This window comes from Aphelocoma coerulescens, chromosome 1A (assembly GCF_041296385.1).
Source record: "Aphelocoma coerulescens isolate FSJ_1873_10779 chromosome 1A, UR_Acoe_1.0, whole genome shotgun sequence".
NCBI lineage: Eukaryota > Metazoa > Chordata > Aves > Passeriformes > Corvidae > Aphelocoma > Aphelocoma coerulescens.
Window position 1 is genome coordinate 9,292,681 of NC_091014.1, and position 27,984 is coordinate 9,320,664.

General features: G+C 51.3%; 4 protein-coding genes across 5 annotated transcripts in view; all 4 read left to right on the forward strand.

Moving 5' to 3' along the window:
* Positions 1–27,984, forward strand: part of SEMA3D (semaphorin 3D) — a 220,731-nt gene that overhangs the window by 62,452 nt on the left and 130,295 nt on the right. The window lies entirely within an intron of this gene.
* Positions 1,792–3,999, forward strand: LOC138104562 (inositol 1,4,5-trisphosphate receptor-interacting protein-like 1). The gene has a single exon (XM_069003849.1). It carries the CDS (start codon positions 2,248–2,250, stop codon positions 3,997–3,999), a length of 1,752 nt encoding a protein of 583 aa, XP_068859950.1. The 5' UTR covers positions 1,792–2,247.
* LOC138104563 (inositol 1,4,5-trisphosphate receptor-interacting protein-like 1) lies at positions 9,745–11,952 on the forward strand. Its single transcript, XM_069003850.1, has one exon. It carries the CDS (start codon positions 10,201–10,203, stop codon positions 11,950–11,952), a length of 1,752 nt encoding a protein of 583 aa, XP_068859951.1. The 5' UTR covers positions 9,745–10,200.
* Positions 17,698–19,905, forward strand: LOC138104564 (inositol 1,4,5-trisphosphate receptor-interacting protein-like 1). The gene has a single exon (XM_069003851.1). It carries the CDS (start codon positions 18,154–18,156, stop codon positions 19,903–19,905), a length of 1,752 nt encoding a protein of 583 aa, XP_068859952.1. The 5' UTR covers positions 17,698–18,153.

The following is a 27,984-nucleotide window of genomic DNA, read 5'->3' on the forward strand; positions in this document are numbered from 1 at the left end:
TGTTTTCTGAGTGCACCCAGCTCTTGTGTCACGGCTGGACAAGGGAAGGGCGATCACTCAGACATTCTGTGTTTTGTCAGCCCTCAGCTGATAAAGAGTATTTCAGAGATCACCCAAGAGGAATTTGAGTAGCTCAAGGGAGCAAAAAGGGACCTCGTGCTGTGCTGTGCTGTGATCAGCATCAGAGAAACTCTTCCCAATAAACAGCACCATTGTAGCCAGTAGCAAGGATCTCCAGTCAGAAAAAAGCAATGGAGGAGGTTTGTACCGAGGATGGCGTCTAAATGCAGACACGTCTACATCCCTATACAAAATAGAGTTCCTCTCGGAATGGCAAGAGAGAAGCCAGTTGCTGCAAGTGTCAGGAGGAGCACATCTTTATGTGGCATTGAGGGAGAGCACATTAGAGTGGAGCGAGCTAAGCTTCAGGAGTTCTGTGTTTTGAGGACTTTTCTTTTTCCTTTTCCAAACTTGTATTTCTTGTTACAGTGGCTTGTCCATTTCTCAGCCGGGCTATTGATCAGCCACATCTAGTTTAAGAAGTAGTATGGATGGGCCTGAGTATTTTTATCCTGCTTTGCAAAGCCTAAGTTGGTTGTGTGTGATCGTTTGTCAGACAATAAACAGATCTTTGAAAGTGTTCCTAATTCAGGAGAGAAACCCTGACATCCTTGTCTTCACAAAAGATGTGTGAGGTGGGACAGTGCTGGTGTAAACAAAGGGTAGGCCATAAGACTGGATGACATTACAACTTCCTGTGCATCACATAAGCAGCATGAATTTCCTTATTTCTCACTAAATCAGTAAATAAATATTAGCCTATGTGATGTGCTGCCTCCAAAGTAAATGTCACAAACAAGTGTGCTTGAGATCGCCAAATAAAAGAAAGAGCTGAGCCCAGGTGGTGTTTTCAAGGCCAAGGCTTAATAAGAGTTCCTCAGATCACACTACAGCCTGGAAAGGAGGGGGGAGGGGAGATGTACCAACACAGCAATAAATATAAATATTTGTAGTAAAAAGTTCCACTATGAATAAAAAAATAAAAGCCTACACCTGCATACCAAGAGCATCCATGGATCATGTCACCCATATTTATATTTGAGAAGGGTTTGTGTGGGAGGGTGCTTGTGCCTGCTTTGTACAGGGAAGCCCTGGGGTTCCCAGGTTCACGACTGATGGGTCTGCACTTTGTGTCTGTTGAGGCTCTGGGTGCCCAGGGCCATGATGAGTTGCTGGGCTGGGGATGGCGGGTGGGGCTGGCCTGTGATGTGCTCTGGGGCCTGTGACACCACAGGGGCCGTGTCACAATGGGGGCAGCTAGAAAAGGCCCCGTTGGTTGCCGTTGCCGCCAGTAGAGCCTGGGCAAGCGGTGAGTGCACACAGGTGGTGGGGAGGCCGGGCTGGGGGAGGGCTGGGGCAGAAGCGCCGGCAGCCGGGGCGTGTGTTCTGTCCCTGCACGCAGGGCCCAGCCCCTGGCGGGAGCGCCTTGCTCCGGCTCGGTGCTCGCTGGGGCAGCGGTGCAGGCCTTGCCTCCTGCCAGCTGCCGGGGGCCCTCTCCTTCCTGCTGCCACATCCCTGTGGCTCCTGCCCCGCACCGGCTGCCTCCATTCCGGCCCTACTGAACCCCTTCTGTGTGTCCTCTTGCAGACCATGGCTTTATTGTCATTGCTCTTCGTGCTCGTGCAAAGCCTGATCCAGTACCCCCAGCCAGCTGGGGATGGGCTGGATGAGGCCACGCACCGGCGAATGCAGGAGCGGGAGGAGCTGCTCGACCGCGAGATGGCTCGGCTGCTGCAGGAGCTGGAGCAAGGGCCCCCGGAGCAGCAGGACGAGGGCTGGGGAGCCCTGCTCTTTGGTGCCCTGCAGCAGTGGCCATTCTGGGCTCTTGCTGGACTCCTGCTCCTCTTGGGCCTGTGGTTTAGCTGCAGGAGGAGTCCTGAAGCCAGCGAAACCAACAGCAGCGGCAAGGACCAGAGCTCCTGCAAGACCTTGGGAGAGGAGAAGGAAAAAGAAGAGGAAGAAGACAATTTGGATTCTGAGGGAGACGGAGAAAACATTGATGTGACTGTGGAGGCAGGTGACAGTGGCAGCGGAAATGAAGGAGAAGGCAGTCCTGTGGCTGCAAAGGAAGGAGACGACGATGATGCCAATGAACAAGATGAAGATGTGAAGTTGAAGAAAGAAAGTGATGTTAAAAGTGACGATGGCCATGATGCAAAGAAAGATGAAGGCTGGAGTGATGGGAATATGCCAGGAGACAATACTGCTGAAGGAAGTGAAGAAGAACCTGGCAATGTTACTGGAGGTGTGGAAGACCTAGATGAAGTAAATGAAGGAGAAAACAAGGATGTGAAGGTGGAGCCAGACAAGGATGCTGGAAAGGAAGAAGGAGATGGAAATGAAGAAAAAACCAATGATGTGCATATGAAGGCAGGCAACAGTGATGATGTAAATGAAGGAGTATACGAGGTAGATGGAAAGGAAGAAAAAGCAGATGTGAAGGTGGAGGAAAGCAGTGATGCCAGTGAACAACAAAGCAGTGATTGGATTGGGCAGGAAGACAACAGTGATGGTGGGAATGCAGTAGACCACAGTGGGTTTGCTGCATCTGAGGAAAAAAACACTCACCTTGGAAATGAAGAGACCAATGTTGCAAACAGAAATGAGAAACAGGGTGATGCGAATGCAAATGGAGAGAAGAATGAAGATGCAAAAGCGGGAGAACAAGGTAATGTGGCTGCCAGTGAAAAAGAAGGCCGTGGTGATGGCAAGGACAAAGGCAGCCGTGGTGGAATTGAAGAGAAAGAAGACACCCGGGACGTTGGGAATAAGCGAGGGATCCTTTTAGTGGATCGCATACAGTGTCCTGTCGAGGACGTGGAGAGAGGTCGCTCAGTGGCAGCGGAGCTGATGGAGAGCTTCACGCGTGTCTTTACTGACAGCGTGAGCAATAGTTTCTACCCGGTGCCTCAAGAAGCCATCGGGGTGGGCAGTGCCTTTGAGGGTTGGAGTCCCCGTGAGCGGGATGTGGTGTACCGCATGCTGGTCCCACTGAATCCCCCGCCGGGACACGCCTTCCACCTGGAGCTGAACAGTGCCGGGCAGATGGCAGCAAGGACCTTCTGCGTCCGTGTGGAGCTGGTGTGCACGTGCGAGAGGGAGCAGCTGGGCGAGAAGCTGTTGTGCTTCCTGCACCACTCGCAGAAGGAGCTGCGGCGGAAGCAGAAGCCCAGCCTCCTAGAGACACTCTGCACCGGCTCCTACCTGGACGTGGAGAAAACCTCCCACTGGTTCTACCAGCTGGTGAGATGCTCGTGGCTGCATTTGCCTCAGTCGTACTCGTGGCACTTGGTGTTTCAGCCCTGCAGCCGGTCCTGCCAATTCCGGCTGAGCAAAGGCAAGGAGAGCCTGATGGTGGAGATGCTGTTTGGGGTGCGCCACGGGGACTCCGACATCTTTGTGGTCAGCCAGCCCACAGAGGCCCAGAAAGGCGGCTCCAGCAGCTCTGTGAGCAGCCGGCCCGCCAAGGCCGAGTCCATCGCAAGCACAGCGTGGCCTGAGACGTACGCTGTGGCAGAGGCAAAATTCTTCCAGCACGTGGCCAGGCAGGTGCCGTGTGAGAGCTTGCACCTGAAATGCCTGCAGCTCTTCACCTTCATCCTGAGGGGCACAGGTTTTTCCAGCTCGACCTGGAAGACTGTGGTCATGCACGTGCTGACCACCGTACCGCTGTCCAAGTGGCGCAGGAGGGAATTTGAGCGGCGGCTGTGGGACATCATGGCATACCTGCGCCGCTGCCTGCAGTTGAAACGCCTGGAGCACTTTGTCCTGGGCAACAAGAGGCTTCCTGCGGAGATCAGCTTGCCGCCGGCAATGCGAACGGTCGAGCCGCTCAACCTCTTTGAGCACCTGGCCCGAGATCCGGCCGCCCACGCGGAGGCGATGCAAGCTTACGGTCAGCTGCGATTCCGCCTCTGGACGCTGCTCTCCAGCCACTGAGAGGAATTCCCTGCACAGAGCTGTGCTGGGGGGGCTCACACCCGATGGCAGCCACGTGAGCACGGCATCATTCTTGCTTTTTTCGCTGGCAATCCTGAAGCTGCTTTCCTGCTCCCGTGGATGGAAGATGCTGCGGCACATGGATTCACCGTGCAGAGACACATCTCTGCGTTGCCTTGCCCTTCGCCTTCCAGTTTACCACGGTGCTGTTGCGATGTTCCTATGTCTATGAGGCAGAAACTGGCTCCACCTGCACATCCTTACAGAAGACTATGAACTGAGAGAGGTTTCTTGGCACACCTCCTAGACCAAAAAACAAGCCTGTTAGGGACTTAATGTAGTTCTTCAGTAAGCTGTGCTAATTGTAGTTTTTTAAGGATGTAGTTTTTCTTAGTATATGAAAATACAACAGATAGTTTTAATTCACTCTACCATGGACTACCATTGGTAGTCCAATTTTTCATAATGGGAACTGGATATATTATCCATGCTTCAAGAGGCCCTTTAGTATTGTCAGTGTATAGCCTATTTTGTAAAGTTACCCTTAGTTTAGGCAATTAAACTACACTGCTGTAGTTGCTTGGCTGCTTTTCAGTAATATCCAGATATCTATGTTTGGAAAAACAATAATAAAAGGAGAGAAGTTTCTCAAATTGCCTGAAAAGTGTCCTTCTTTATATTTAACCCAATGGTTCTTAGAGAATGTCCATCCATTGTTGCTACCTGAAAAAATGACAAAGTGACTCAAGCGGTGATTGTGTCCAGCAGTCACATCTCGGTATTGCACTTCTGCAACACTCTAGAGCCAGGCTATTAATTTTGTCTCATGAATCCAAGCAGAAGTCATGATGGTTGAAACAGCTAAAATATTAATTAATCCTCCCACTGTCGTTATAGAAGTTTCCCCTCCTCATTGAGAGCATGGGAAAGAAAGCTGCTGTGGCCCACGTCAGAGAGGGAAGTCCTCTGAGGGGCCAGGAACAAGCAGCTCCGTGTGAGGAGATCAGGCCGGAACCTCCCAGAGGAGGATCGCTGCCAACAGCAGAACTCGCTGTTCCACTGAGAGGGAACTGTGCTCGCTGAGCTCCCTGCCTTTTGCTTCCTCTGCTGGGCAGGCACTGCTCCCACCACAGCCCCTTTGGCCCAGCTTGTGGAAGGAGGAGAACACCCTCCTTGCTCCCTTCTCCCCAAACACACACGCCTACTTTGTTCCCCTCTCCTCTGCCCCCAGCTGCAGAGACCTGCCCTGTCCCTTGCCCCAGCTCCAGTCTCTCATCAGTCCCTTCCACAAGGACGTGTGCTCTCAGTGGGTAGGACTTGATCTCTGTGTGCCATTGAGCCTTACGGCCTGACCGCACAGCTTGTGTGGCCTCTGGGGCGATGCTTGGATTCGGGGAGAAGCACGGCCCCCATGGCTTCTTGTTGCACAATCCACCCAGGGCTAGATTGGCCAGGGCCAAAACTATTGCAGGTGGTCAAACTGTGGGTGTGGCTGTGAGTTTTGGTGCATGTGCAAGTGTGCTGTGTGTCTGAGGAGCATGCTGGGAGAGGGGAAGGGCAGAACCTACAGCTGTCCAGTGTTGCCACTGAAACACTGTTGTGTAGCTCAGGTGCTGGTTTTAACTGGTCAGTAGTATGCAACCCCACTAGGATGGAAATTGAAAACAGTGTTCCATAAGAGCAAGCATGGCCAAATGATCTGGATGTCTTTCTGGCACTGAGCTGTTCTTTCAGGCCTTGAAAACAGGGGAGCTCTGATAAAGTAACTGAGCACTTGGTTGGTATTAACTCTCCTTTGCACTGTCAATTCCCCTTCTTTGGGAATACCTCACCCTGCGGGCTCTGTGTCTCTCCTAAGCCTGTTCGTATTGATGTGAGTGTGCTTTTCATGCCCATGCCATCTGGCACTGGTATTACACCAGAGTTGTTCCTGCCACTGCGGTTCAAGGTCTCTCCATTTTTGCATGAAAGTCTCGCCTCCTTTGTTACGGACACTGCACTCCTTAGGAAGCTGAGAAATATATTTGAAAATAGTGGGAAAAACTTTGAAGTGGAAGCGTTGCAAAGATGTGTGGCCAATTTCACAACATCTTTCCTGTGGAACTGCTGCAGGCTGAATGGAGCAAGTCCTGCTGTCAGATGTGCATTCGGAGAAAGCAGGTTTGAATGAAATGAGTCACAGCCAGAGAACTGTCAGCGCTTATCAGTAGTATCAGATACAGGTTTCTGTAGCCAATTGTCCTTTGGATTTACTGAAGAAAACCCCTTCCCGGTTTAAATCCTGGACACTGAAATCCACAAAAAACTCACATTTGCTCCGAAGCAAAGTCCCTTTCCCTTACTTCTGTTTTCCTTCATCAGTGGAGCACAAACTGAGTTAGAATTTAAAACTGTGTTGTTCTCTGTACAGCTGCTACCAGAGAGGATGAGCAGAAGTATCAGGACAACCTGCTGGTGTCTTCTCTGGCCATAGACATCTGGGCTGTAAGATGTACTGAAATAATTTATCTTGCCTCAGCGTTGCCGTGTTCATGTCCAGAGAATGGCCTGTTGTCAGAAGCCTTTCTGAAGACGCAGTTAGTTGAAAATTGCAGGTGCAGGTGCTTGCAACTACTCTAACCTTTTGTGCATCCTTCTGAGGGAAGCATAGTCTGAAATGAAGAAGTGGCAGTATTTTGAAGGCAAGTGCAATAGAAGGAGGGTAATTTGTTTGGAAAGGTGGGGATAGCACTGCCTATCATTTCACAAAGCATTCTTTGAGAAGGGAAGAGCTGCGTGCCTTAAGGTGCTAATCATGATCAGCATGTTCCATTCTGAACACCTGGACATGCTTGCAAAATACAGGACATGCCTCCATCCAGGCTGGAAAGAAGGAGCCCACTGCTGCAGGGTGGAGTGGGTTCCTTTGTGCAAGTCAGCACAAGTCCCAAAGCCTTGAGGTGGATTGGAAGGTAGAGAGCTTCTAGACACAAGCTACTGCCAGAGTGTTTGGTTGGTGTTGCCTGTTCCTCAGAGTGTGGACTAATCTCCACTCTTCATTCCCCGTGACTATTTCCTTCCTAAGGAAGATTCACGCCTTTCTGATTGCAGGTCATGTGCTTATGCAGCTAAAGGTAGCTGGGAGGCTGCTGAGCTGAGCTGAGCTGAGCTGAGCTGAGCTGAGCTGGTAGGCTAAGTGGAGCAGTAAAAGTCATTCACAGTCAGTGAGTTGACCTCAGGTCCTTCAAATAATGCAGTCCAAGAAGATTTTGCCAGTATTTCCACTGGAAGCCTACCACGGGTCTCTTGCTTTTTCTGTGTTTGACTGGCTGGTAGATTGGGAGGGACAAGAGGGTGTGAAATGCTTGAGCAGGGCATGAATGAAATGGCTTTTTTCTTTAGTTGGTCCTAGGCGTCTCAACCTGAAGTTCTAGGGAGAGAGAGTGGGAGTGGCAGAGTTTGTTTAAAGCTGCCTTTTCTCCAGGGTCAGCAAATGAATAGGCTCTTTACCACTCTGGGTCTGGTAGTGTGGGCTTTCTGAATAGCTTTAGCTACAGGTGAGTTTATGAAACACCTTCCTTAGAGTAGGGTGGAGATTTTCTCTTACCTGCTTGATTCTCAGGTAACTGGAGGTCAGAAGAAATTTTTCCTTACGTTCTGCATCTTAGTTACTCCTGTGGATTAGGAGAGCACTGTGAAGGGACTGGAAGGTAGTGATCAGTAGAGATTTAAAAAGAGGAGGATGATATGCGCTGCTGAAACACAGTAGCCTGTGAAATTCCTGACTCTCTCGTCTTTCTTTGTGGCGCTGCCTGTGAATGACTGATCAGTGGCTGCTGTGATCCTGTCTTCCTCTGCTTCCCTCCCTGCTGGGTACCACTTGGGACATGGAGCTGTTTAATGGCGACCTCATCTAGATGGCAGAATTTATAAGGAGCTGGTTGTTGGTTTTATATAGGATGGTTCAGAAAACTGTGTTTTCTGAGTGCACCCAGCTCTTGTGTCACGGCTGGACAAGGGAAGGGCGATCACTCAGACATTCTGTGTTTTGTCAGCCCTCAGCTGATAAAGAGTATTTCAGAGATCACCCAAGAGGAATTTGAGTAGCTCAAGGGAGCAAAAAGGGACCTCGTGCTGTGCTGTGCTGTGATCAGCATCAGAGAAACTCTTCCCAATAAACAGCACCATTGTAGCCAGTAGCAAGGATCTCCAGTCAGAAAAAAGCAATGGAGGAGGTTTGTACCGAGGATGGCGTCTAAATGCAGACACGTCTACATCCCTATACAAAATAGAGTTCCTCTCGGAATGGCAAGAGAGAAGCCAGTTGCTGCAAGTGTCAGGAGGAGCACATCTTTATGTGGCATTGAGGGAGAGCACATTAGAGTGGAGCGAGCTAAGCTTCAGGAGTTCTGTGTTTTGAGGACTTTTCTTTTTCCTTTTCCAAACTTGTATTTCTTGTTACAGTGGCTTGTCCATTTCTCAGCCGGGCTATTGATCAGCCACATCTAGTTTAAGAAGTAGTATGGATGGGCCTGAGTATTTTTATCCTGCTTTGCAAAGCCTAAGTTGGTTGTGTGTGATCGTTTGTCAGACAATAAACAGATCTTTGAAAGTGTTCCTAATTCAGGAGAGAAACCCTGACATCCTTGTCTTCACAAAAGATGTGTGAGGTGGGACAGTGCTGGTGTAAACAAAGGGTAGGCCATAAGACTGGATGACATTACAACTTCCTGTGCATCACATAAGCAGCATGAATTTCCTTATTTCTCACTAAATCAGTAAATAAATATTAGCCTATGTGATGTGCTGCCTCCAAAGTAAATGTCACAAACAAGTGTGCTTGAGATCGCCAAATAAAAGAAAGAGCTGAGCCCAGGTGGTGTTTTCAAGGCCAAGGCTTAATAAGAGTTCCTCAGATCACACTACAGCCTGGAAAGGAGGGGGGAGGGGAGATGTACCAACACAGCAATAAATATAAATATTTGTAGTAAAAAGTTCCACTATGAATAAAAAAATAAAAGCCTACACCTGCATACCAAGAGCATCCATGGATCATGTCACCCATATTTATATTTGAGAAGGGTTTGTGTGGGAGGGTGCTTGTGCCTGCTTTGTACAGGGAAGCCCTGGGGTTCCCAGGTTCACGACTGATGGGTCTGCACTTTGTGTCTGTTGAGGCTCTGGGTGCCCAGGGCCATGATGAGTTGCTGGGCTGGGGATGGCGGGTGGGGCTGGCCTGTGATGTGCTCTGGGGCCTGTGACACCACAGGGGCCGTGTCACAATGGGGGCAGCTAGAAAAGGCCCCGTTGGTTGCCGTTGCCGCCAGTAGAGCCTGGGCAAGCGGTGAGTGCACACAGGTGGTGGGGAGGCCGGGCTGGGGGAGGGCTGGGGCAGAAGCGCCGGCAGCCGGGGCGTGTGTTCTGTCCCTGCACGCAGGGCCCAGCCCCTGGCGGGAGCGCCTTGCTCCGGCTCGGTGCTCGCTGGGGCAGCGGTGCAGGCCTTGCCTCCTGCCAGCTGCCGGGGGCCCTCTCCTTCCTGCTGCCACATCCCTGTGGCTCCTGCCCCGCACCGGCTGCCTCCATTCCGGCCCTACTGAACCCCTTCTGTGTGTCCTCTTGCAGACCATGGCTTTATTGTCATTGCTCTTCGTGCTCGTGCAAAGCCTGATCCAGTACCCCCAGCCAGCTGGGGATGGGCTGGATGAGGCCACGCACCGGCGAATGCAGGAGCGGGAGGAGCTGCTCGACCGCGAGATGGCTCGGCTGCTGCAGGAGCTGGAGCAAGGGCCCCCGGAGCAGCAGGACGAGGGCTGGGGAGCCCTGCTCTTTGGTGCCCTGCAGCAGTGGCCATTCTGGGCTCTTGCTGGACTCCTGCTCCTCTTGGGCCTGTGGTTTAGCTGCAGGAGGAGTCCTGAAGCCAGCGAAACCAACAGCAGCGGCAAGGACCAGAGCTCCTGCAAGACCTTGGGAGAGGAGAAGGAAAAAGAAGAGGAAGAAGACAATTTGGATTCTGAGGGAGACGGAGAAAACATTGATGTGACTGTGGAGGCAGGTGACAGTGGCAGCGGAAATGAAGGAGAAGGCAGTCCTGTGGCTGCAAAGGAAGGAGACGACGATGATGCCAATGAACAAGATGAAGATGTGAAGTTGAAGAAAGAAAGTGATGTTAAAAGTGACGATGGCCATGATGCAAAGAAAGATGAAGGCTGGAGTGATGGGAATATGCCAGGAGACAATACTGCTGAAGGAAGTGAAGAAGAACCTGGCAATGTTACTGGAGGTGTGGAAGACCTAGATGAAGTAAATGAAGGAGAAAACAAGGATGTGAAGGTGGAGCCAGACAAGGATGCTGGAAAGGAAGAAGGAGATGGAAATGAAGAAAAAACCAATGATGTGCATATGAAGGCAGGCAACAGTGATGATGTAAATGAAGGAGTATACGAGGTAGATGGAAAGGAAGAAAAAGCAGATGTGAAGGTGGAGGAAAGCAGTGATGCCAGTGAACAACAAAGCAGTGATTGGATTGGGCAGGAAGACAACAGTGATGGTGGGAATGCAGTAGACCACAGTGGGTTTGCTGCATCTGAGGAAAAAAACACTCACCTTGGAAATGAAGAGACCAATGTTGCAAACAGAAATGAGAAACAGGGTGATGCGAATGCAAATGGAGAGAAGAATGAAGATGCAAAAGCGGGAGAACAAGGTAATGTGGCTGCCAGTGAAAAAGAAGGCCGTGGTGATGGCAAGGACAAAGGCAGCCGTGGTGGAATTGAAGAGAAAGAAGACACCCGGGACGTTGGGAATAAGCGAGGGATCCTTTTAGTGGATCGCATACAGTGTCCTGTCGAGGACGTGGAGAGAGGTCGCTCAGTGGCAGCGGAGCTGATGGAGAGCTTCACGCGTGTCTTTACTGACAGCGTGAGCAATAGTTTCTACCCGGTGCCTCAAGAAGCCATCGGGGTGGGCAGTGCCTTTGAGGGTTGGAGTCCCCGTGAGCGGGATGTGGTGTACCGCATGCTGGTCCCACTGAATCCCCCGCCGGGACACGCCTTCCACCTGGAGCTGAACAGTGCCGGGCAGATGGCAGCAAGGACCTTCTGCGTCCGTGTGGAGCTGGTGTGCACGTGCGAGAGGGAGCAGCTGGGCGAGAAGCTGTTGTGCTTCCTGCACCACTCGCAGAAGGAGCTGCGGCGGAAGCAGAAGCCCAGCCTCCTAGAGACACTCTGCACCGGCTCCTACCTGGACGTGGAGAAAACCTCCCACTGGTTCTACCAGCTGGTGAGATGCTCGTGGCTGCATTTGCCTCAGTCGTACTCGTGGCACTTGGTGTTTCAGCCCTGCAGCCGGTCCTGCCAATTCCGGCTGAGCAAAGGCAAGGAGAGCCTGATGGTGGAGATGCTGTTTGGGGTGCGCCACGGGGACTCCGACATCTTTGTGGTCAGCCAGCCCACAGAGGCCCAGAAAGGCGGCTCCAGCAGCTCTGTGAGCAGCCGGCCCGCCAAGGCCGAGTCCATCGCAAGCACAGCGTGGCCTGAGACGTACGCTGTGGCAGAGGCAAAATTCTTCCAGCACGTGGCCAGGCAGGTGCCGTGTGAGAGCTTGCACCTGAAATGCCTGCAGCTCTTCACCTTCATCCTGAGGGGCACAGGTTTTTCCAGCTCGACCTGGAAGACTGTGGTCATGCACGTGCTGACCACCGTACCGCTGTCCAAGTGGCGCAGGAGGGAATTTGAGCGGCGGCTGTGGGACATCATGGCATACCTGCGCCGCTGCCTGCAGTTGAAACGCCTGGAGCACTTTGTCCTGGGCAACAAGAGGCTTCCTGCGGAGATCAGCTTGCCGCCGGCAATGCGAACGGTCGAGCCGCTCAACCTCTTTGAGCACCTGGCCCGAGATCCGGCCGCCCACGCGGAGGCGATGCAAGCTTACGGTCAGCTGCGATTCCGCCTCTGGACGCTGCTCTCCAGCCACTGAGAGGAATTCCCTGCACAGAGCTGTGCTGGGGGGGCTCACACCCGATGGCAGCCACGTGAGCACGGCATCATTCTTGCTTTTTTCGCTGGCAATCCTGAAGCTGCTTTCCTGCTCCCGTGGATGGAAGATGCTGCGGCACATGGATTCACCGTGCAGAGACACATCTCTGCGTTGCCTTGCCCTTCGCCTTCCAGTTTACCACGGTGCTGTTGCGATGTTCCTATGTCTATGAGGCAGAAACTGGCTCCACCTGCACATCCTTACAGAAGACTATGAACTGAGAGAGGTTTCTTGGCACACCTCCTAGACCAAAAAACAAGCCTGTTAGGGACTTAATGTAGTTCTTCAGTAAGCTGTGCTAATTGTAGTTTTTTAAGGATGTAGTTTTTCTTAGTATATGAAAATACAACAGATAGTTTTAATTCACTCTACCATGGACTACCATTGGTAGTCCAATTTTTCATAATGGGAACTGGATATATTATCCATGCTTCAAGAGGCCCTTTAGTATTGTCAGTGTATAGCCTATTTTGTAAAGTTACCCTTAGTTTAGGCAATTAAACTACACTGCTGTAGTTGCTTGGCTGCTTTTCAGTAATATCCAGATATCTATGTTTGGAAAAACAATAATAAAAGGAGAGAAGTTTCTCAAATTGCCTGAAAAGTGTCCTTCTTTATATTTAACCCAATGGTTCTTAGAGAATGTCCATCCATTGTTGCTACCTGAAAAAATGACAAAGTGACTCAAGCGGTGATTGTGTCCAGCAGTCACATCTCGGTATTGCACTTCTGCAACACTCTAGAGCCAGGCTATTAATTTTGTCTCATGAATCCAAGCAGAAGTCATGATGGTTGAAACAGCTAAAATATTAATTAATCCTCCCACTGTCGTTATAGAAGTTTCCCCTCCTCATTGAGAGCATGGGAAAGAAAGCTGCTGTGGCCCACGTCAGAGAGGGAAGTCCTCTGAGGGGCCAGGAACAAGCAGCTCCGTGTGAGGAGATCAGGCCGGAACCTCCCAGAGGAGGATCGCTGCCAACAGCAGAACTCGCTGTTCCACTGAGAGGGAACTGTGCTCGCTGAGCTCCCTGCCTTTTGCTTCCTCTGCTGGGCAGGCACTGCTCCCACCACAGCCCCTTTGGCCCAGCTTGTGGAAGGAGGAGAACACCCTCCTTGCTCCCTTCTCCCCAAACACACACGCCTACTTTGTTCCCCTCTCCTCTGCCCCCAGCTGCAGAGACCTGCCCTGTCCCTTGCCCCAGCTCCAGTCTCTCATCAGTCCCTTCCACAAGGACGTGTGCTCTCAGTGGGTAGGACTTGATCTCTGTGTGCCATTGAGCCTTACGGCCTGACCGCACAGCTTGTGTGGCCTCTGGGGCGATGCTTGGATTCGGGGAGAAGCACGGCCCCCATGGCTTCTTGTTGCACAATCCACCCAGGGCTAGATTGGCCAGGGCCAAAACTATTGCAGGTGGTCAAACTGTGGGTGTGGCTGTGAGTTTTGGTGCATGTGCAAGTGTGCTGTGTGTCTGAGGAGCATGCTGGGAGAGGGGAAGGGCAGAACCTACAGCTGTCCAGTGTTGCCACTGAAACACTGTTGTGTAGCTCAGGTGCTGGTTTTAACTGGTCAGTAGTATGCAACCCCACTAGGATGGAAATTGAAAACAGTGTTCCATAAGAGCAAGCATGGCCAAATGATCTGGATGTCTTTCTGGCACTGAGCTGTTCTTTCAGGCCTTGAAAACAGGGGAGCTCTGATAAAGTAACTGAGCACTTGGTTGGTATTAACTCTCCTTTGCACTGTCAATTCCCCTTCTTTGGGAATACCTCACCCTGCGGGCTCTGTGTCTCTCCTAAGCCTGTTCGTATTGATGTGAGTGTGCTTTTCATGCCCATGCCATCTGGCACTGGTATTACACCAGAGTTGTTCCTGCCACTGCGGTTCAAGGTCTCTCCATTTTTGCATGAAAGTCTCGCCTCCTTTGTTACGGACACTGCACTCCTTAGGAAGCTGAGAAATATATTTGAAAATAGTGGGAAAAACTTTGAAGTGGAAGCGTTGCAAAGATGTGTGGCCAATTTCACAACATCTTTCCTGTGGAACTGCTGCAGGCTGAATGGAGCAAGTCCTGCTGTCAGATGTGCATTCGGAGAAAGCAGGTTTGAATGAAATGAGTCACAGCCAGAGAACTGTCAGCGCTTATCAGTAGTATCAGATACAGGTTTCTGTAGCCAATTGTCCTTTGGATTTACTGAAGAAAACCCCTTCCCGGTTTAAATCCTGGACACTGAAATCCACAAAAAACTCACATTTGCTCCGAAGCAAAGTCCCTTTCCCTTACTTCTGTTTTCCTTCATCAGTGGAGCACAAACTGAGTTAGAATTTAAAACTGTGTTGTTCTCTGTACAGCTGCTACCAGAGAGGATGAGCAGAAGTATCAGGACAACCTGCTGGTGTCTTCTCTGGCCATAGACATCTGGGCTGTAAGATGTACTGAAATAATTTATCTTGCCTCAGCGTTGCCGTGTTCATGTCCAGAGAATGGCCTGTTGTCAGAAGCCTTTCTGAAGACGCAGTTAGTTGAAAATTGCAGGTGCAGGTGCTTGCAACTACTCTAACCTTTTGTGCATCCTTCTGAGGGAAGCATAGTCTGAAATGAAGAAGTGGCAGTATTTTGAAGGCAAGTGCAATAGAAGGAGGGTAATTTGTTTGGAAAGGTGGGGATAGCACTGCCTATCATTTCACAAAGCATTCTTTGAGAAGGGAAGAGCTGCGTGCCTTAAGGTGCTAATCATGATCAGCATGTTCCATTCTGAACACCTGGACATGCTTGCAAAATACAGGACATGCCTCCATCCAGGCTGGAAAGAAGGAGCCCACTGCTGCAGGGTGGAGTGGGTTCCTTTGTGCAAGTCAGCACAAGTCCCAAAGCCTTGAGGTGGATTGGAAGGTAGAGAGCTTCTAGACACAAGCTACTGCCAGAGTGTTTGGTTGGTGTTGCCTGTTCCTCAGAGTGTGGACTAATCTCCACTCTTCATTCCCCGTGACTATTTCCTTCCTAAGGAAGATTCACGCCTTTCTGATTGCAGGTCATGTGCTTATGCAGCTAAAGGTAGCTGGGAGGCTGCTGAGCTGAGCTGAGCTGAGCTGAGCTGAGCTGAGCTGGTAGGCTAAGTGGAGCAGTAAAAGTCATTCACAGTCAGTGAGTTGACCTCAGGTCCTTCAAATAATGCAGTCCAAGAAGATTTTGCCAGTATTTCCACTGGAAGCCTACCACGGGTCTCTTGCTTTTTCTGTGTTTGACTGGCTGGTAGATTGGGAGGGACAAGAGGGTGTGAAATGCTTGACCAGGGCATGAATGAAATGGCTTTTTTCTTTAGTTGGTCCTAGGCGTCTCAACCTGAAGTTCTAGGGAGAGAGAGTGGGAGTGGCAGAGTTTGTTTAAAGCTGCCTTTTCTCCAGGGTCAGCAAATGAATAGGCTCTTTACCACTCTGGGTCTGGTAGTGTGGGCTTTCTGAATAGCTTTAGCTACAGGTGAGTTTATGAAACACCTTCCTTAGAGTAGGGTGGAGATTTTCTCTTACCTGCTTGATTCTCAGGTAACTGGAGGTCAGAAGAAATTTTTCCTTACGTTCTGCATCTTAGTTACTCCTGTGGATTAGGAGAGCACTGTGAAGGGACTGGAAGGTAGTGATCAGTAGAGATTTAAAAAGAGGAGGATGATATGCGCTGCTGAAACACAGTAGCCTGTGAAATTCCTGACTCTCTCGTCTTTCTTTGTGGCGCTGCCTGTGAATGACTGATCAGTGGCTGCTGTGATCCTGTCTTCCTCTGCTTCCCTCCCTGCTGGGTACCACTTGGGACATGGAGCTGTTTAATGGCGACCTCATCTAGATGGCAGAATTTATAAGGAGCTGGTTGTTGGTTTTATATAGGATGGTTCAGAAAACTGTGTTTTCTGAGTGCACCCAGCTCTTGTGTCACGGCTGGACAAGGGAAGGGCGATCACTCAGACATTCTGTGTTTTGTCAGCCCTCAGCTGATAAAGAGTATTTCAGAGATCACCCAAGAGGAATTTGAGTAGCTCAAGGGAGCAAAAAGGGACCTCGTGCTGTGCTGTGCTGTGATCAGCATCAGAGAAACTCTTCCCAATAAACAGCACCATTGTAGCCAGTAGCAAGGATCTCCAGTCAGAAAAAAGCAATGGAGGAGGTTTGTACCGAGGATGGCGTCTAAATGCAGACACGTCTACATCCCTATACAAAATAGAGTTCCTCTCGGAATGGCAAGAGAGAAGCCAGTTGCTGCAAGTGTCAGGAGGAGCACATCTTTATGTGGCATTGAGGGAGAGCACATTAGAGTGGAGCGAGCTAAGCTTCAGGAGTTCTGTGTTTTGAGGACTTTTCTTTTTCCTTTTCCAAACTTGTATTTCTTGTTACAGTGGCTTGTCCATTTCTCAGCCGGGCTATTGATCAGCCACATCTAGTTTAAGAAGTAGTATGGATGGGCCTGAGTATTTTTATCCTGCTTTGCAAAGCCTAAGTTGGTTGTGTGTGATCGTTTGTCAGACAATAAACAGATCTTTGAAAGTGTTCCTAATTCAGGAGAGAAACCCTGACATCCTTGTCTTCACAAAAGATGTGTGAGGTGGGACAGTGCTGGTGTAAACAAAGGGTAGGCCATAAGACTGGATGACATTACAACTTCCTGTGCATCACATAAGCAGCATGAATTTCCTTATTTCTCACTAAATCAGTAAATAAATATTAGCCTATGTGATGTGCTGCCTCCAAAGTAAATGTCACAAACAAGTGTGCTTGAGATCGCCAAATAAAAGAAAGAGCTGAGCCCAGGTGGTGTTTTCAAGGCCAAGGCTTAATAAGAGTTCCTCAGATCACACTACAGCCTGGAAAGGAGGGGGGAGGGGAGATGTACCAACACAGCAATAAATATAAATATTTGTAGTAAAAAGTTCCACTATGAATAAAAAAATAAAAGCCTACACCTGCATACCAAGAGCATCCATGGATCATGTCACCCATATTTATATTTGAGAAGGGTTTGTGTGGGAGGGTGCTTGTGCCTGCTTTGTACAGGGAAGCCCTGGGGTTCCCAGGTTCACGACTGATGGGTCTGCACTTTGTGTCTGTTGAGGCTCTGGGTGCCCAGGGCCATGATGAGTTGCTGGGCTGGGGATGGCGGGTGGGGCTGGCCTGTGATGTGCTCTGGGGCCTGTGACACCACAGGGGCCGTGTCACAATGGGGGCAGCTAGAAAAGGCCCCGTTGGTTGCCGTTGCCGCCAGTAGAGCCTGGGCAAGCGGTGAGTGCACACAGGTGGTGGGGAGGCCGGGCTGGGGGAGGGCTGGGGCAGAAGCGCCGGCAGCCGGGGCGTGTGTTCTGTCCCTGCACGCAGGGCCCAGCCCCTGGCGGGAGCGCCTTGCTCCGGCTCGGTGCTCGCTGGGGCAGCGGTGCAGGCCTTGCCTCCTGCCAGCTGCCGGGGGCCCTCTCCTTCCTGCTGCCACATCCCTGTGGCTCCTGCCCCGCACCGGCTGCCTCCATTCCGGCCCTACTGAACCCCTTCTGTGTGTCCTCTTGCAGACCATGGCTTTATTGTCATTGCTCTTCGTGCTCGTGCAAAGCCTGATCCAGTACCCCCAGCCAGCTGGGGATGGGCTGGATGAGGCCACGCACCGGCGAATGCAGGAGCGGGAGGAGCTGCTCGACCGCGAGATGGCTCGGCTGCTGCAGGAGCTGGAGCAAGGGCCCCCGGAGCAGCAGGACGAGGGCTGGGGAGCCCTGCTCTTTGGTGCCCTGCAGCAGTGGCCATTCTGGGCTCTTGCTGGACTCCTGCTCCTCTTGGGCCTGTGGTTTAGCTGCAGGAGGAGTCCTGAAGCCAGCGAAACCAACAGCAGCGGCAAGGACCAGAGCTCCTGCAAGACCTTGGGAGAGGAGAAGGAAAAAGAAGAGGAAGAAGACAATTTGGATTCTGAGGGAGACGGAGAAAACATTGATGTGACTGTGGAGGCAGGTGACAGTGGCAGCGGAAATGAAGGAGAAGGCAGTCCTGTGGCTGCAAAGGAAGGAGACGACGATGATGCCAATGAACAAGATGAAGATGTGAAGTTGAAGAAAGAAAGTGATGTTAAAAGTGACGATGGCCATGATGCAAAGAAAGATGAAGGCTGGAGTGATGGGAATATGCCAGGAGACAATACTGCTGAAGGAAGTGAAGAAGAACCTGGCAATGTTACTGGAGGTGTGGAAGACCTAGATGAAGTAAATGAAGGAGAAAACAAGGATGTGAAGGTGGAGCCAGACAAGGATGCTGGAAAGGAAGAAGGAGATGGAAATGAAGAAAAAACCAATGATGTGCATATGAAGGCAGGCAACAGTGATGATGTAAATGAAGGAGTATACGAGGTAGATGGAAAGGAAGAAAAAGCAGATGTGAAGGTGGAGGAAAGCAGTGATGCCAGTGAACAACAAAGCAGTGATTGGATTGGGCAGGAAGACAACAGTGATGGTGGGAATGCAGTAGACCACAGTGGGTTTGCTGCATCTGAGGAAAAAAACACTCACCTTGGAAATGAAGAGACCAATGTTGCAAACAGAAATGAGAAACAGGGTGATGCGAATGCAAATGGAGAGAAGAATGAAGATGCAAAAGCGGGAGAACAAGGTAATGTGGCTGCCAGTGAAAAAGAAGGCCGTGGTGATGGCAAGGACAAAGGCAGCCGTGGTGGAATTGAAGAGAAAGAAGACACCCGGGACGTTGGGAATAAGCGAGGGATCCTTTTAGTGGATCGCATACAGTGTCCTGTCGAGGACGTGGAGAGAGGTCGCTCAGTGGCAGCGGAGCTGATGGAGAGCTTCACGCGTGTCTTTACTGACAGCGTGAGCAATAGTTTCTACCCGGTGCCTCAAGAAGCCATCGGGGTGGGCAGTGCCTTTGAGGGTTGGAGTCCCCGTGAGCGGGATGTGGTGTACCGCATGCTGGTCCCACTGAATCCCCCGCCGGGACACGCCTTCCACCTGGAGCTGAACAGTGCCGGGCAGATGGCAGCAAGGACCTTCTGCGTCCGTGTGGAGCTGGTGTGCACGTGCGAGAGGGAGCAGCTGGGCGAGAAGCTGTTGTGCTTCCTGCACCACTCGCAGAAGGAGCTGCGGCGGAAGCAGAAGCCCAGCCTCCTAGAGACACTCTGCACCGGCTCCTACCTGGACGTGGAGAAAACCTCCCACTGGTTCTACCAGCTGGTGAGATGCTCGTGGCTGCATTTGCCTCAGTCGTACTCGTGGCACTTGGTGTTTCAGCCCTGCAGCCGGTCCTGCCAATTCCGGCTGAGCAAAGGCAAGGAGAGCCTGATGGTGGAGATGCTGTTTGGGGTGCGCCACGGGGACTCCGACATCTTTGTGGTCAGCCAGCCCACAGAGGCCCAGAAAGGCGGCTCCAGCAGCTCTGTGAGCAGCCGGCCCGCCAAGGCCAAGTCCATCGCAAGCACAGCGTGGCCTGAGACGTACGCTGTGGCAGAGGCAAAATTCTTCCAGCACGTGGCCAGGCAGGTGCCGTGTGAGAGCTTGCACCTGAAATGCCTGCAGCTCTTCACCTACATCCTGAGGGGCACAGGTTTTTCCAGCTCGACCTGGAAGACTGTGGTCATGCACGTGCTGACCACCGTACCGCTGTCCAAGTGGCGCAGGAGGGAATTTGAGCGGCGGCTGTGGGACATCATGGCATACCTGCGCCGCTGCCTGCAGTTGAAACGCCTGGAGCACTTTGTCCTGGGCAACAAGAGGCTTCCTGCGGAGATCAGCTTGCCGCCGGCAATGCGAACGGTCGAGCCGCTCAACCTCTTTGAGCACCTGGCCCGAGATCCGGCCGCCCACGCGGAGGCGATGCAAGCTTACGGTCAGCTGCGATTCCGCCTCTGGACGCTGCTCTCCAGCCACTGAGAGGAATTCCCTGCACAGAGCTGTGCTGGGGGGGCTCACACCCGATGGCAGCCACGTGAGCACGGCATCATTCTTGCTTTTTTCGCTGGCAATCCTGAAGCTGCTTTCCTGCTCCCGTGGATGGAAGATGCTGCGGCACATGGATTCACCGTGCAGAGACACATCTCTGCGTTGCCTTGCCCTTCGCCTTCCAGTTTACCACGGTGCTGTTGCGATGTTCCTATGTCTATGAGGCAGAAACTGGCTCCACCTGCACATCCTTACAGAAGACTATGAACTGAGAGAGGTTTCTTGGCACACCTCCTAGACCAAAAAACAAGCCTGTTAGGGACTTAATGTAGTTCTTCAGTAAGCTGTGCTAATTGTAGTTTTTTAAGGATGTAGTTTTTCTTAGTATATGAAAATACAACAGATAGTTTTAATTCACTCTACCATGGACTACCATTGGTAGTCCAATTTTTCATAATGGGAACTGGATATATTATCCATGCTTCAAGAGGCCCTTTAGTATTGTCAGTGTATAACCTATTTTGTAAAGTTACCCTTAGTTTAGGCAATTAAACTACACTGCTGTAGTTGCTTGGCTGCTTTTCAGTAATATCCAGATATCTATGTTTGGAAAAACAATAATAAAAGGAGAGAAGTTTCTCAAATTGCCTGAAAAGTGTCCTTCTTTATATTTAACCCAATGGTTCTTAGAGAATGTCCATCCATTGTTGCTACCTGAAAAAATGACAAAGTGACTCAAGCGGTGATTGTGTCCAGCAGTCACATCTCGGTATTGCACTTCTGCAACACTCTAGAGCCAGGCTATTAATTTTGTCTCATGAATGCAAGCAGAAGTCATGATGGTTGAAACAGCTAAAATATTAATTAATCCTCCCACTGTCGTTATAGAAGTTTCCCCTCCTCATTGAGAGCATGGGAAAGAAAGCTGCTGTGGCCCACGTCAGAGAGGGAAGTCCTCTGAGGGGCCAGGAACAAGCAGCTCCGTGTGAGGAGATCAGGCCGGAACCTCCCAGAGGAGGATCGCTGCCAACAGCAGAACTCGCTGTTCCACTGAGAGGGAACTGTGCTCGCTGAGCTCCCTGCCTTTTGCTTCCTCTGCTGGGCAGGCACTGCTCCCACCACAGCCCCTTTGGCCCAGCTTGTGGAAGGAGGAGAACACCCTCCTTGCTCCCTTCTCCCCAAACACACACGCCTACTTTGTTCCCCTCTCCTCTGCCCCCAGCTGCAGAGACCTGCCCTGTCCCTTGCCCCAGCTCCAGTCTCTCATCAGTCCCTTCCACAAGGACGTGTGCTCTCAGTGGGTAGGACTTGATCTCTGTGTGCCATTGAGCCTTACGGCCTGACCGCACAGCTTGTGTGGCCTCTGGGGCGATGCTTGGATTCGGGGAGAAGCACGGCCCCCATGGCTTCTTGTTGCACAATCCACCCAGGGCTAGATTGGCCAGGGCCAAAACTATTGCAGGTGGTCAAACTGTGGGTGTGGCTGTGAGTTTTGGTGCATGTGCAAGTGTGCTGTGTGTCTGAGGAGCATGCTGGGAGAGGGGAAGGGCAGAACCTACAGCTGTCCAGTGTTGCCACTGAAACACTGTTGTGTAGCTCAGGTGCTGGTTTTAACTGGTCAGTAGTATGCAACCCCACTAGGATGGAAATTGAAAACAGTGTTCCATAAGAGCAAGCATGGCCAAATGATCTGGATGTCTTTCTGGCACTGAGCTGTTCTTTCAGGCCTTGAAAACAGGGGAGCTCTGATAAAGTAACTGAGCACTTGGTTGGTATTAACTCTCCTTTGCACTGTCAATTCCCCTTCTTTGGGAATACCTCACCCTGCGGGCTCTGTGTCTCTCCTAAGCCTGTTCGTATTGATGTGAGTGTGCTTTTCATGCCCATGCCATCTGGCACTGGTATTACACCAGAGTTGTTCCTGCCACTGCGGTTCAAGGTCTCTCCATTTTTGCATGAAAGTCTCGCCTCCTTTGTTACGGACACTGCACTCCTTAGGAAGCTGAGAAATATATTTGAAAATAGTGGGAAAAACTTTGAAGTGGAAGCGTTGCAAAGATGTGTGGCCAATTTCACAACATCTTTCCTGTGGAACTGCTGCAGGCTGAATGGAGCAAGTCCTGCTGTCAGATGTGCATTCGGAGAAAGCAGGTTTGAATGAAATGAGTCACAGCCAGAGAACTGTCAGCGCTTATCAGTAGTATCAGATACAGGTTTCTGTAGCCAATTGTCCTTTGGATTTACTGAAGAAAACCCCTTCCTGGTTTAAATCCTGGACACTGAAATCCACAAAAAACTCACATTTGCTCCGAAGCAAAGTCCCTTTCCCTTACTTCTGTTTTCCTTCATCAGTGGAGCACAAACTGAGTTAGAATTTAAAACTGTGTTGTTCTCTGTACAGCTGCTACCAGAGAGGATGAGCAGAAGTATCAGGACAACCTGCTGGTGTCTTCTCTGGCCATAGACATCTGGGCTGTAAGATGTACTGAAATAATTTATCTTGCCTCAGCGTTGCCGTGTTCATGTCCAGAGAATGGCCTGTTGTCAGAAGCCTTTCTGAAGACGCAGTTAGTTGAAAATTGCAGGTGCAGGTGCTTGCAACTACTCTAACCTTTTGTGCATCCTTCTGAGGGAAGCATAGTCTGAAATGAAGAAGTGGCAGTATTTTGAAGGCAAGTGCAATAGAAGGAGGGTAATTTGTTTGGAAAGGTGGGGATAGCACTGCCTATCATTTCACAAAGCATTCTTTGAGAAGGGAAGAGCTGCGTGCCTTAAGGTGCTAATCATGATCAGCATGTTCCATTCTGAACACCTGGACATGCTTGCAAAATACAGGACATGCCTCCATCCAGGCTGGAAAGAAGGAGCCCACTGCTGCAGGGTGGAGTGGGTTCCTTTGTGCAAGTCAGCACAAGTCCCAAAGCCTTGAGGTGGATTGGAAGGTAGAGAGCTTCTAGACACAAGCTACTGCCAGAGTGTTTGGTTGGTGTTGCCTGTTCCTCAGAGTGTGGACTAATCTCCACTCTTCATTCCCCGTGTCCGTTTCCTTCCTAAGGAAGATTCACGCCTTTCTGATTGCAGGTCATGTGCTTATGCAGCTAAAGGTAGCTGGGAGGCTGCTGAGCTGAGCTGAGCTGAGCTGAGCTGAGCTGGTAGGCTAAGTGGAGCAGTAAAAGTCATTCACAGTCAGTGAGTTGACCTCAGGTCCTTCAAATAATGCAGTCCAAGAAGATTTTGCCAGTATTTCCACTGGAAGCCTACCACGGGTCTCTTGCTTTTTCTGTGTTTGACTGGCTGGTAGATTGGGAGGGACAAGAGGGTGTGAAATGCTTGACCAGGGCATGAATGAAATGGCTTTTTTCTTTAGTTGGTCCTAGGCGTCTCAACCTGAAGTTCTAGGGAGAGAGAGTGGGAGTGGCAGAGTTTGTTTAAAGCTGCCTTTTCTCCAGGGTCAGCAAATGAATAGGCTCTTTACCACTCTGGGTCTGGTAGTGTGGGCTTTCTGAATAGCTTTAGCTACAGGTGAGTTTATGAAACACCTTCCTTAGAGTAGGGTGGAGATTTTCTCTTACCTGCTTGATTCTCAGGTAACTGGAGGTCAGAAGAAATTTTTCCTTACGTTCTGCATCTTAGTTACTCCTGTGGATTAGGAGAGCACTGTGAAGGGACTGGAAGGTAGTGATCAGTAGAGATTTAAAAAGAGGAGGATGATATGCGCTGCTGAAACACAGTAGCCTGTGAAATTCCTGACTCTCTCGTCTTTCTTTGTGGCGCTGCCTGTGAATGACTGATCAGTGGCTGCTGTGATCCTGTCTTCCTCTGCTTCCCTTCCTGCTGGGTACCACTTGGGACATGGAGCTGTTTAATGGCGACCTCATCTAGATGGCAGAATTTATAAGGAGCTGGTTGTTGGTTTTATATAGGATGGTTCAGAAAACTGTGTTTTCTGAGTGCACCCAGCTCTTGTGTCACGGCTGGACAAGGGAAGGGCGATCACTCAGACATTCTGTGTTTTGTCAGCCCTCAGCTGATAAAGAGTATTTCAGAGATCACCCAAGAGGAATCTGAGTAGCTCAAGGGAGCAAAAAGGGACCTCGTGCTGTGCTGTGCTGTGATCAGCATCAGAGAAACTCTTCCCAATAAACAGCACCATCGTAGCCAGTAGCAAGGATCTCCAGTCAGAAAAAAGCAAGGGAGGAGGTTTGTACCGAGGATGGCGTCTAAATGCAGACACGTCTACATCCCTATACAAAATAGAGTTCCTCTCGGAATGGCAAGAGAGAAGCCAGTTGCTGCAAGTGTCAGGAGGAGCACATCTTTATGTGGCATTGAGGGAGAGCACATTAGAGTGGAGCGAGCTAAGCTTCAGGAGTTCTGTGTTTTGAGGACTTTTCTTTTTCCTTTTCCAAACTTGTATTTCTTGTTACAGTGGCTTGTCCATTTCTCAGCCGGGCTATTGATCAGCCACATCTAGTTTAAGAAGTAGTATGGATGGGCCTGAGTATTTTTATCCTGCTTTGCAAAGCCTAAGTTGGTTGTGTGTGATCGTTTGTCAGACAATAAACAGATCTTTGAAAGTGTTCCTAATTCAGGAGAGAAACCCTGACATCCTTGTCTTCACAAAAGATGTGTGAGGTGGGACAGTGCTGGTGTAAACAAAGGGTAGGCCATAAGACTGGATGACATTACAACTTCCTGTGCATCACATAAGCAGCATGAATTTCCTTATTTCTCACTAAATCAGTAAATAAATATTAGCCTATGTGATGTGCTGCCTCCAAAGTAAATGTCACAAACAAGTGTGCTTGAGATCGCCAAATAAAAGAAAGAGCTGAGCCCAGGTGGTGTTTTCAAGGCCAAGGCTTAATAAGAGTTCCTCAGATCACACTACAGCCTGGAAAGGAGGGGGGAGGGGAGATGTACCAACACAGCAATAAATATAAATATTTGTAGTAAAAAGTTCCACTATGAATAAAAAAATAAAAGCCTACACCTGCATACCAAGAGCATCCATGGATCATGTCACCCATATTTATATTTGAGAAGGGTTTGTGTGGGAGGGTGCTTGTGCCTGCTTTGTACAGGGAAGCCCTGGGGTTCCCAGGTTCACGACTGATGGGTCTGCACTTTGTGTCTGTTGAGGCTCTGGGTGCCCAGGGCCATGATGAGTTCCCGGGCTGGGGATGGCGGGTGGGGCTGGCCTGTGATGCGCTCTGGGGCCTGTGACACCACAGGGGCCGTGTCACAATGGGGGCAGCTAGAAAAGGCCCCGTTGGTTGCCGTTGCCGCCAGTAGAGCCTGGGCAAGCGGTGAGTGCACACAGGTGGTGGGGAGGCCGGGCTGGGGGAGGGCTGGGGCAGAAGCGCCGGCAGCCGGGGCGTGTGTTCTGTCCCTGCATGCAGGGCCCAGCCCCTGGCGGGAGCGCCTTGCTCCGGCTCGGTGCTCGCTGGGGCAGCGGTGCAGGCCTTGCCTCCTGCCAGCTGCCAGGGGCCCTCTCCTTCCTGCTGCCACATCCCTGTGGCTCCTGCCCCGCACCGGCTGCCTCCATTCCGGCCCTACTGAACCCCTTCTGTGTGTCCTCTTGCAGACCATGGCTTTATTGTCATTGCTCTTCGTGCTCGTGCAAAGCCTGATCCAGTACCCCCAGCCAGCTGGGGATGGGCTGGATGAGGCCACGCACCGGCGAATGCAGGAGCGGGAGGAGCTGCTCGACCGCGAGATGGCTCGGCTGCTGCAGGAGCTGGAGCAAGGGCCCCCGGAGCAGCAGGACGAGGGCTGGGGAGCCCTGCTCTTTGGTGCCCTGCAGCAGTGGCCATTCTGGGCTCTTGCTGGACTCCTGCTCCTCTTGGGCCTGTGGTTTAGCTGCAGGAGGAGTCCTGAAGCCAGCGAAACCAACAGCAGCGGCAAGGACCAGAGCTCCTGCAAGACCTTGGGAGAGGAGAAGGAAAAAGAAGAGGAAGAAGACAATTTGGATTCTGAGGGAGACGGAGAAAACATTGATGTGACTGTGGAGGCAGGTGACAGTGGCAGCGGAAATGAAGGAGAAGGCAGTCCTGTGGCTGCAAAGGAAGGAGACGACGATGATGCCAATGAACAAGATGAAGATGTGAAGTTGAAGAAAGAAAGTGATGTTAAAAGTGACGATGGCCATGATGCAAAGAAAGATGAAGGCTGGAGTGATGGGAATATGCCAGGAGACAATACTGCTGAAGGAAGTGAAGAAGAACCTGGCAATGTTACTGGAGGTGTGGAAGACCTAGATGAAGTAAATGAAGGAGAAAACAAGGATGTGAAGGTGGAGCCAGACAAGGATGCTGGAAAGGAAGAAGGAGATGGAAATGAAGAAAAAACCAATGATGTGCATATGAAGGCAGGCAACAGTGATGATGTAAATGAAGGAGTATACGAGGTAGATGGAAAGGAAGAAAAAGCAGATGTGAAGGTGGAGGAAAGCAGTGATGCCAGTGAACAACAAAGCAGTGATTGGATTGGGCAGGAAGACAACAGTGATGGTGGGAATGCAGTAGACCACAGTGGGTTTGCTGCATCTGAGGAAAAAAACACTCACCTTGGAAATGAAGAGACCAATGTTGCAAACAGAAATGAGAAACAGGGTGATGCGAATGCAAATGGAGAGAAGAATGAAGATGCAAAAGCGGGAGAACAAGGTAATGTGGCTGCCAGTGAAAAAGAAGGCCGTGGTGATGGCAAGGACAAAGGCAGCCGTGGTGGAATTGAAGAGAAAGAAGACACCCGGGACGTTGGGAATAAGCGAGGGATCCTTTTAGTGGATCGCATACAGTGTCCTGTCGAGGACGTGGAGAGAGGTCGCTCAGTGGCAGCGGAGCTGATGGAGAGCTTCACGCGTGTCTTTACTGACAGCGTGAGCAATAGTTTCTACCCGGTGCCTCAAGAAGCCATCGGGGTGGGCAGTGCCTTTGAGGGTTGGAGTCCCCGTGAGCGGGATGTGGTGTACCGCATGCTGGTCCCACTGAATCCCCCGCCGGGACACGCCTTCCACCTGGAGCTGAACAGTGCCGGGCAGATGGCAGCAAGGACCTTCTGCGTCCGTGTGGAGCTGGTGTGCACGTGCGAGAGGGAGCAGCTGGGCGAGAAGCTGTTGTGCTTCCTGCACCACTCGCAGAAGAAGCTGCGGCGGAAGCAGAAGCCCAGCCTCCTAGAGACACTCTGCACCGGCTCCTACCTGGACGTGGAGAAAACCTCCCACTGGTTCTACCAGCTGGTGAGATGCTCGTGGCTGCATTTGCCTCAGTCGTACTCGTGGCACTTGGTGTTTCAGCCCTGCAGCCGGTCCTGCCAATTCCGGCTGAGCAAAGGCAAGGAGAGCCTGATGGTGGAGATGCTGTTTGGGGTGCGCCACGGGGACTCCGACATCTTTGTGGTCAGCCAGCCCACAGAGGCCCAGAAAGGCGGCTCCAGCAGCTCTGTGAGCAGCCGGCCCGCCAAGGCCGAGTCCATCGCAAGCACAGCGTGGCCTGAGACGTACGCTGTGGCAGAGGCAAAATTCTTCCAGCACGTGGCCAGGCAGGTGCCGTGTGAGAGCTTGCACCTGAAATGCCTGCAGCTCTTCACCTACATCCTGAGGGGCACAGGTTTTTCCAGCTCGACCTGGAAGACTGTGGTCATGCACGTGCTGACCACCGTACCGCTGTCCAAGTGGCGCAGGAGGGAATTTGAGCGGCGGCTGTGGGACATCATGGCATACCTGCGCCGCTGCCTGCAGTTGAAACGCCTGGAGCACTTTGTCCTGGGCAACAAGAGGCTTCCTGCGGAGATCAGCTTGCCGCCGGCAATGCGAACGGTCGAGCCGCTCAACCTCTTTGAGCACCTGGCCCGAGATCCGGCCGCCCACGCGGAGGCGATGCAAGCTTACGGTCAGCTGCGATTCCGCCTCTGGACGCTGCTCTCCAGCCACTGAGAGGAATTCCCTGCACAGAGCTGTGCTGGGGGGGCTCACACCCGATGGCAGCCACGTGAGCACGGCATCATTCTTGCTTTTTTCGCTGGCAATCCTGAAGCTGCTTTCCTGCTCCCGTGGATGGAAGATGC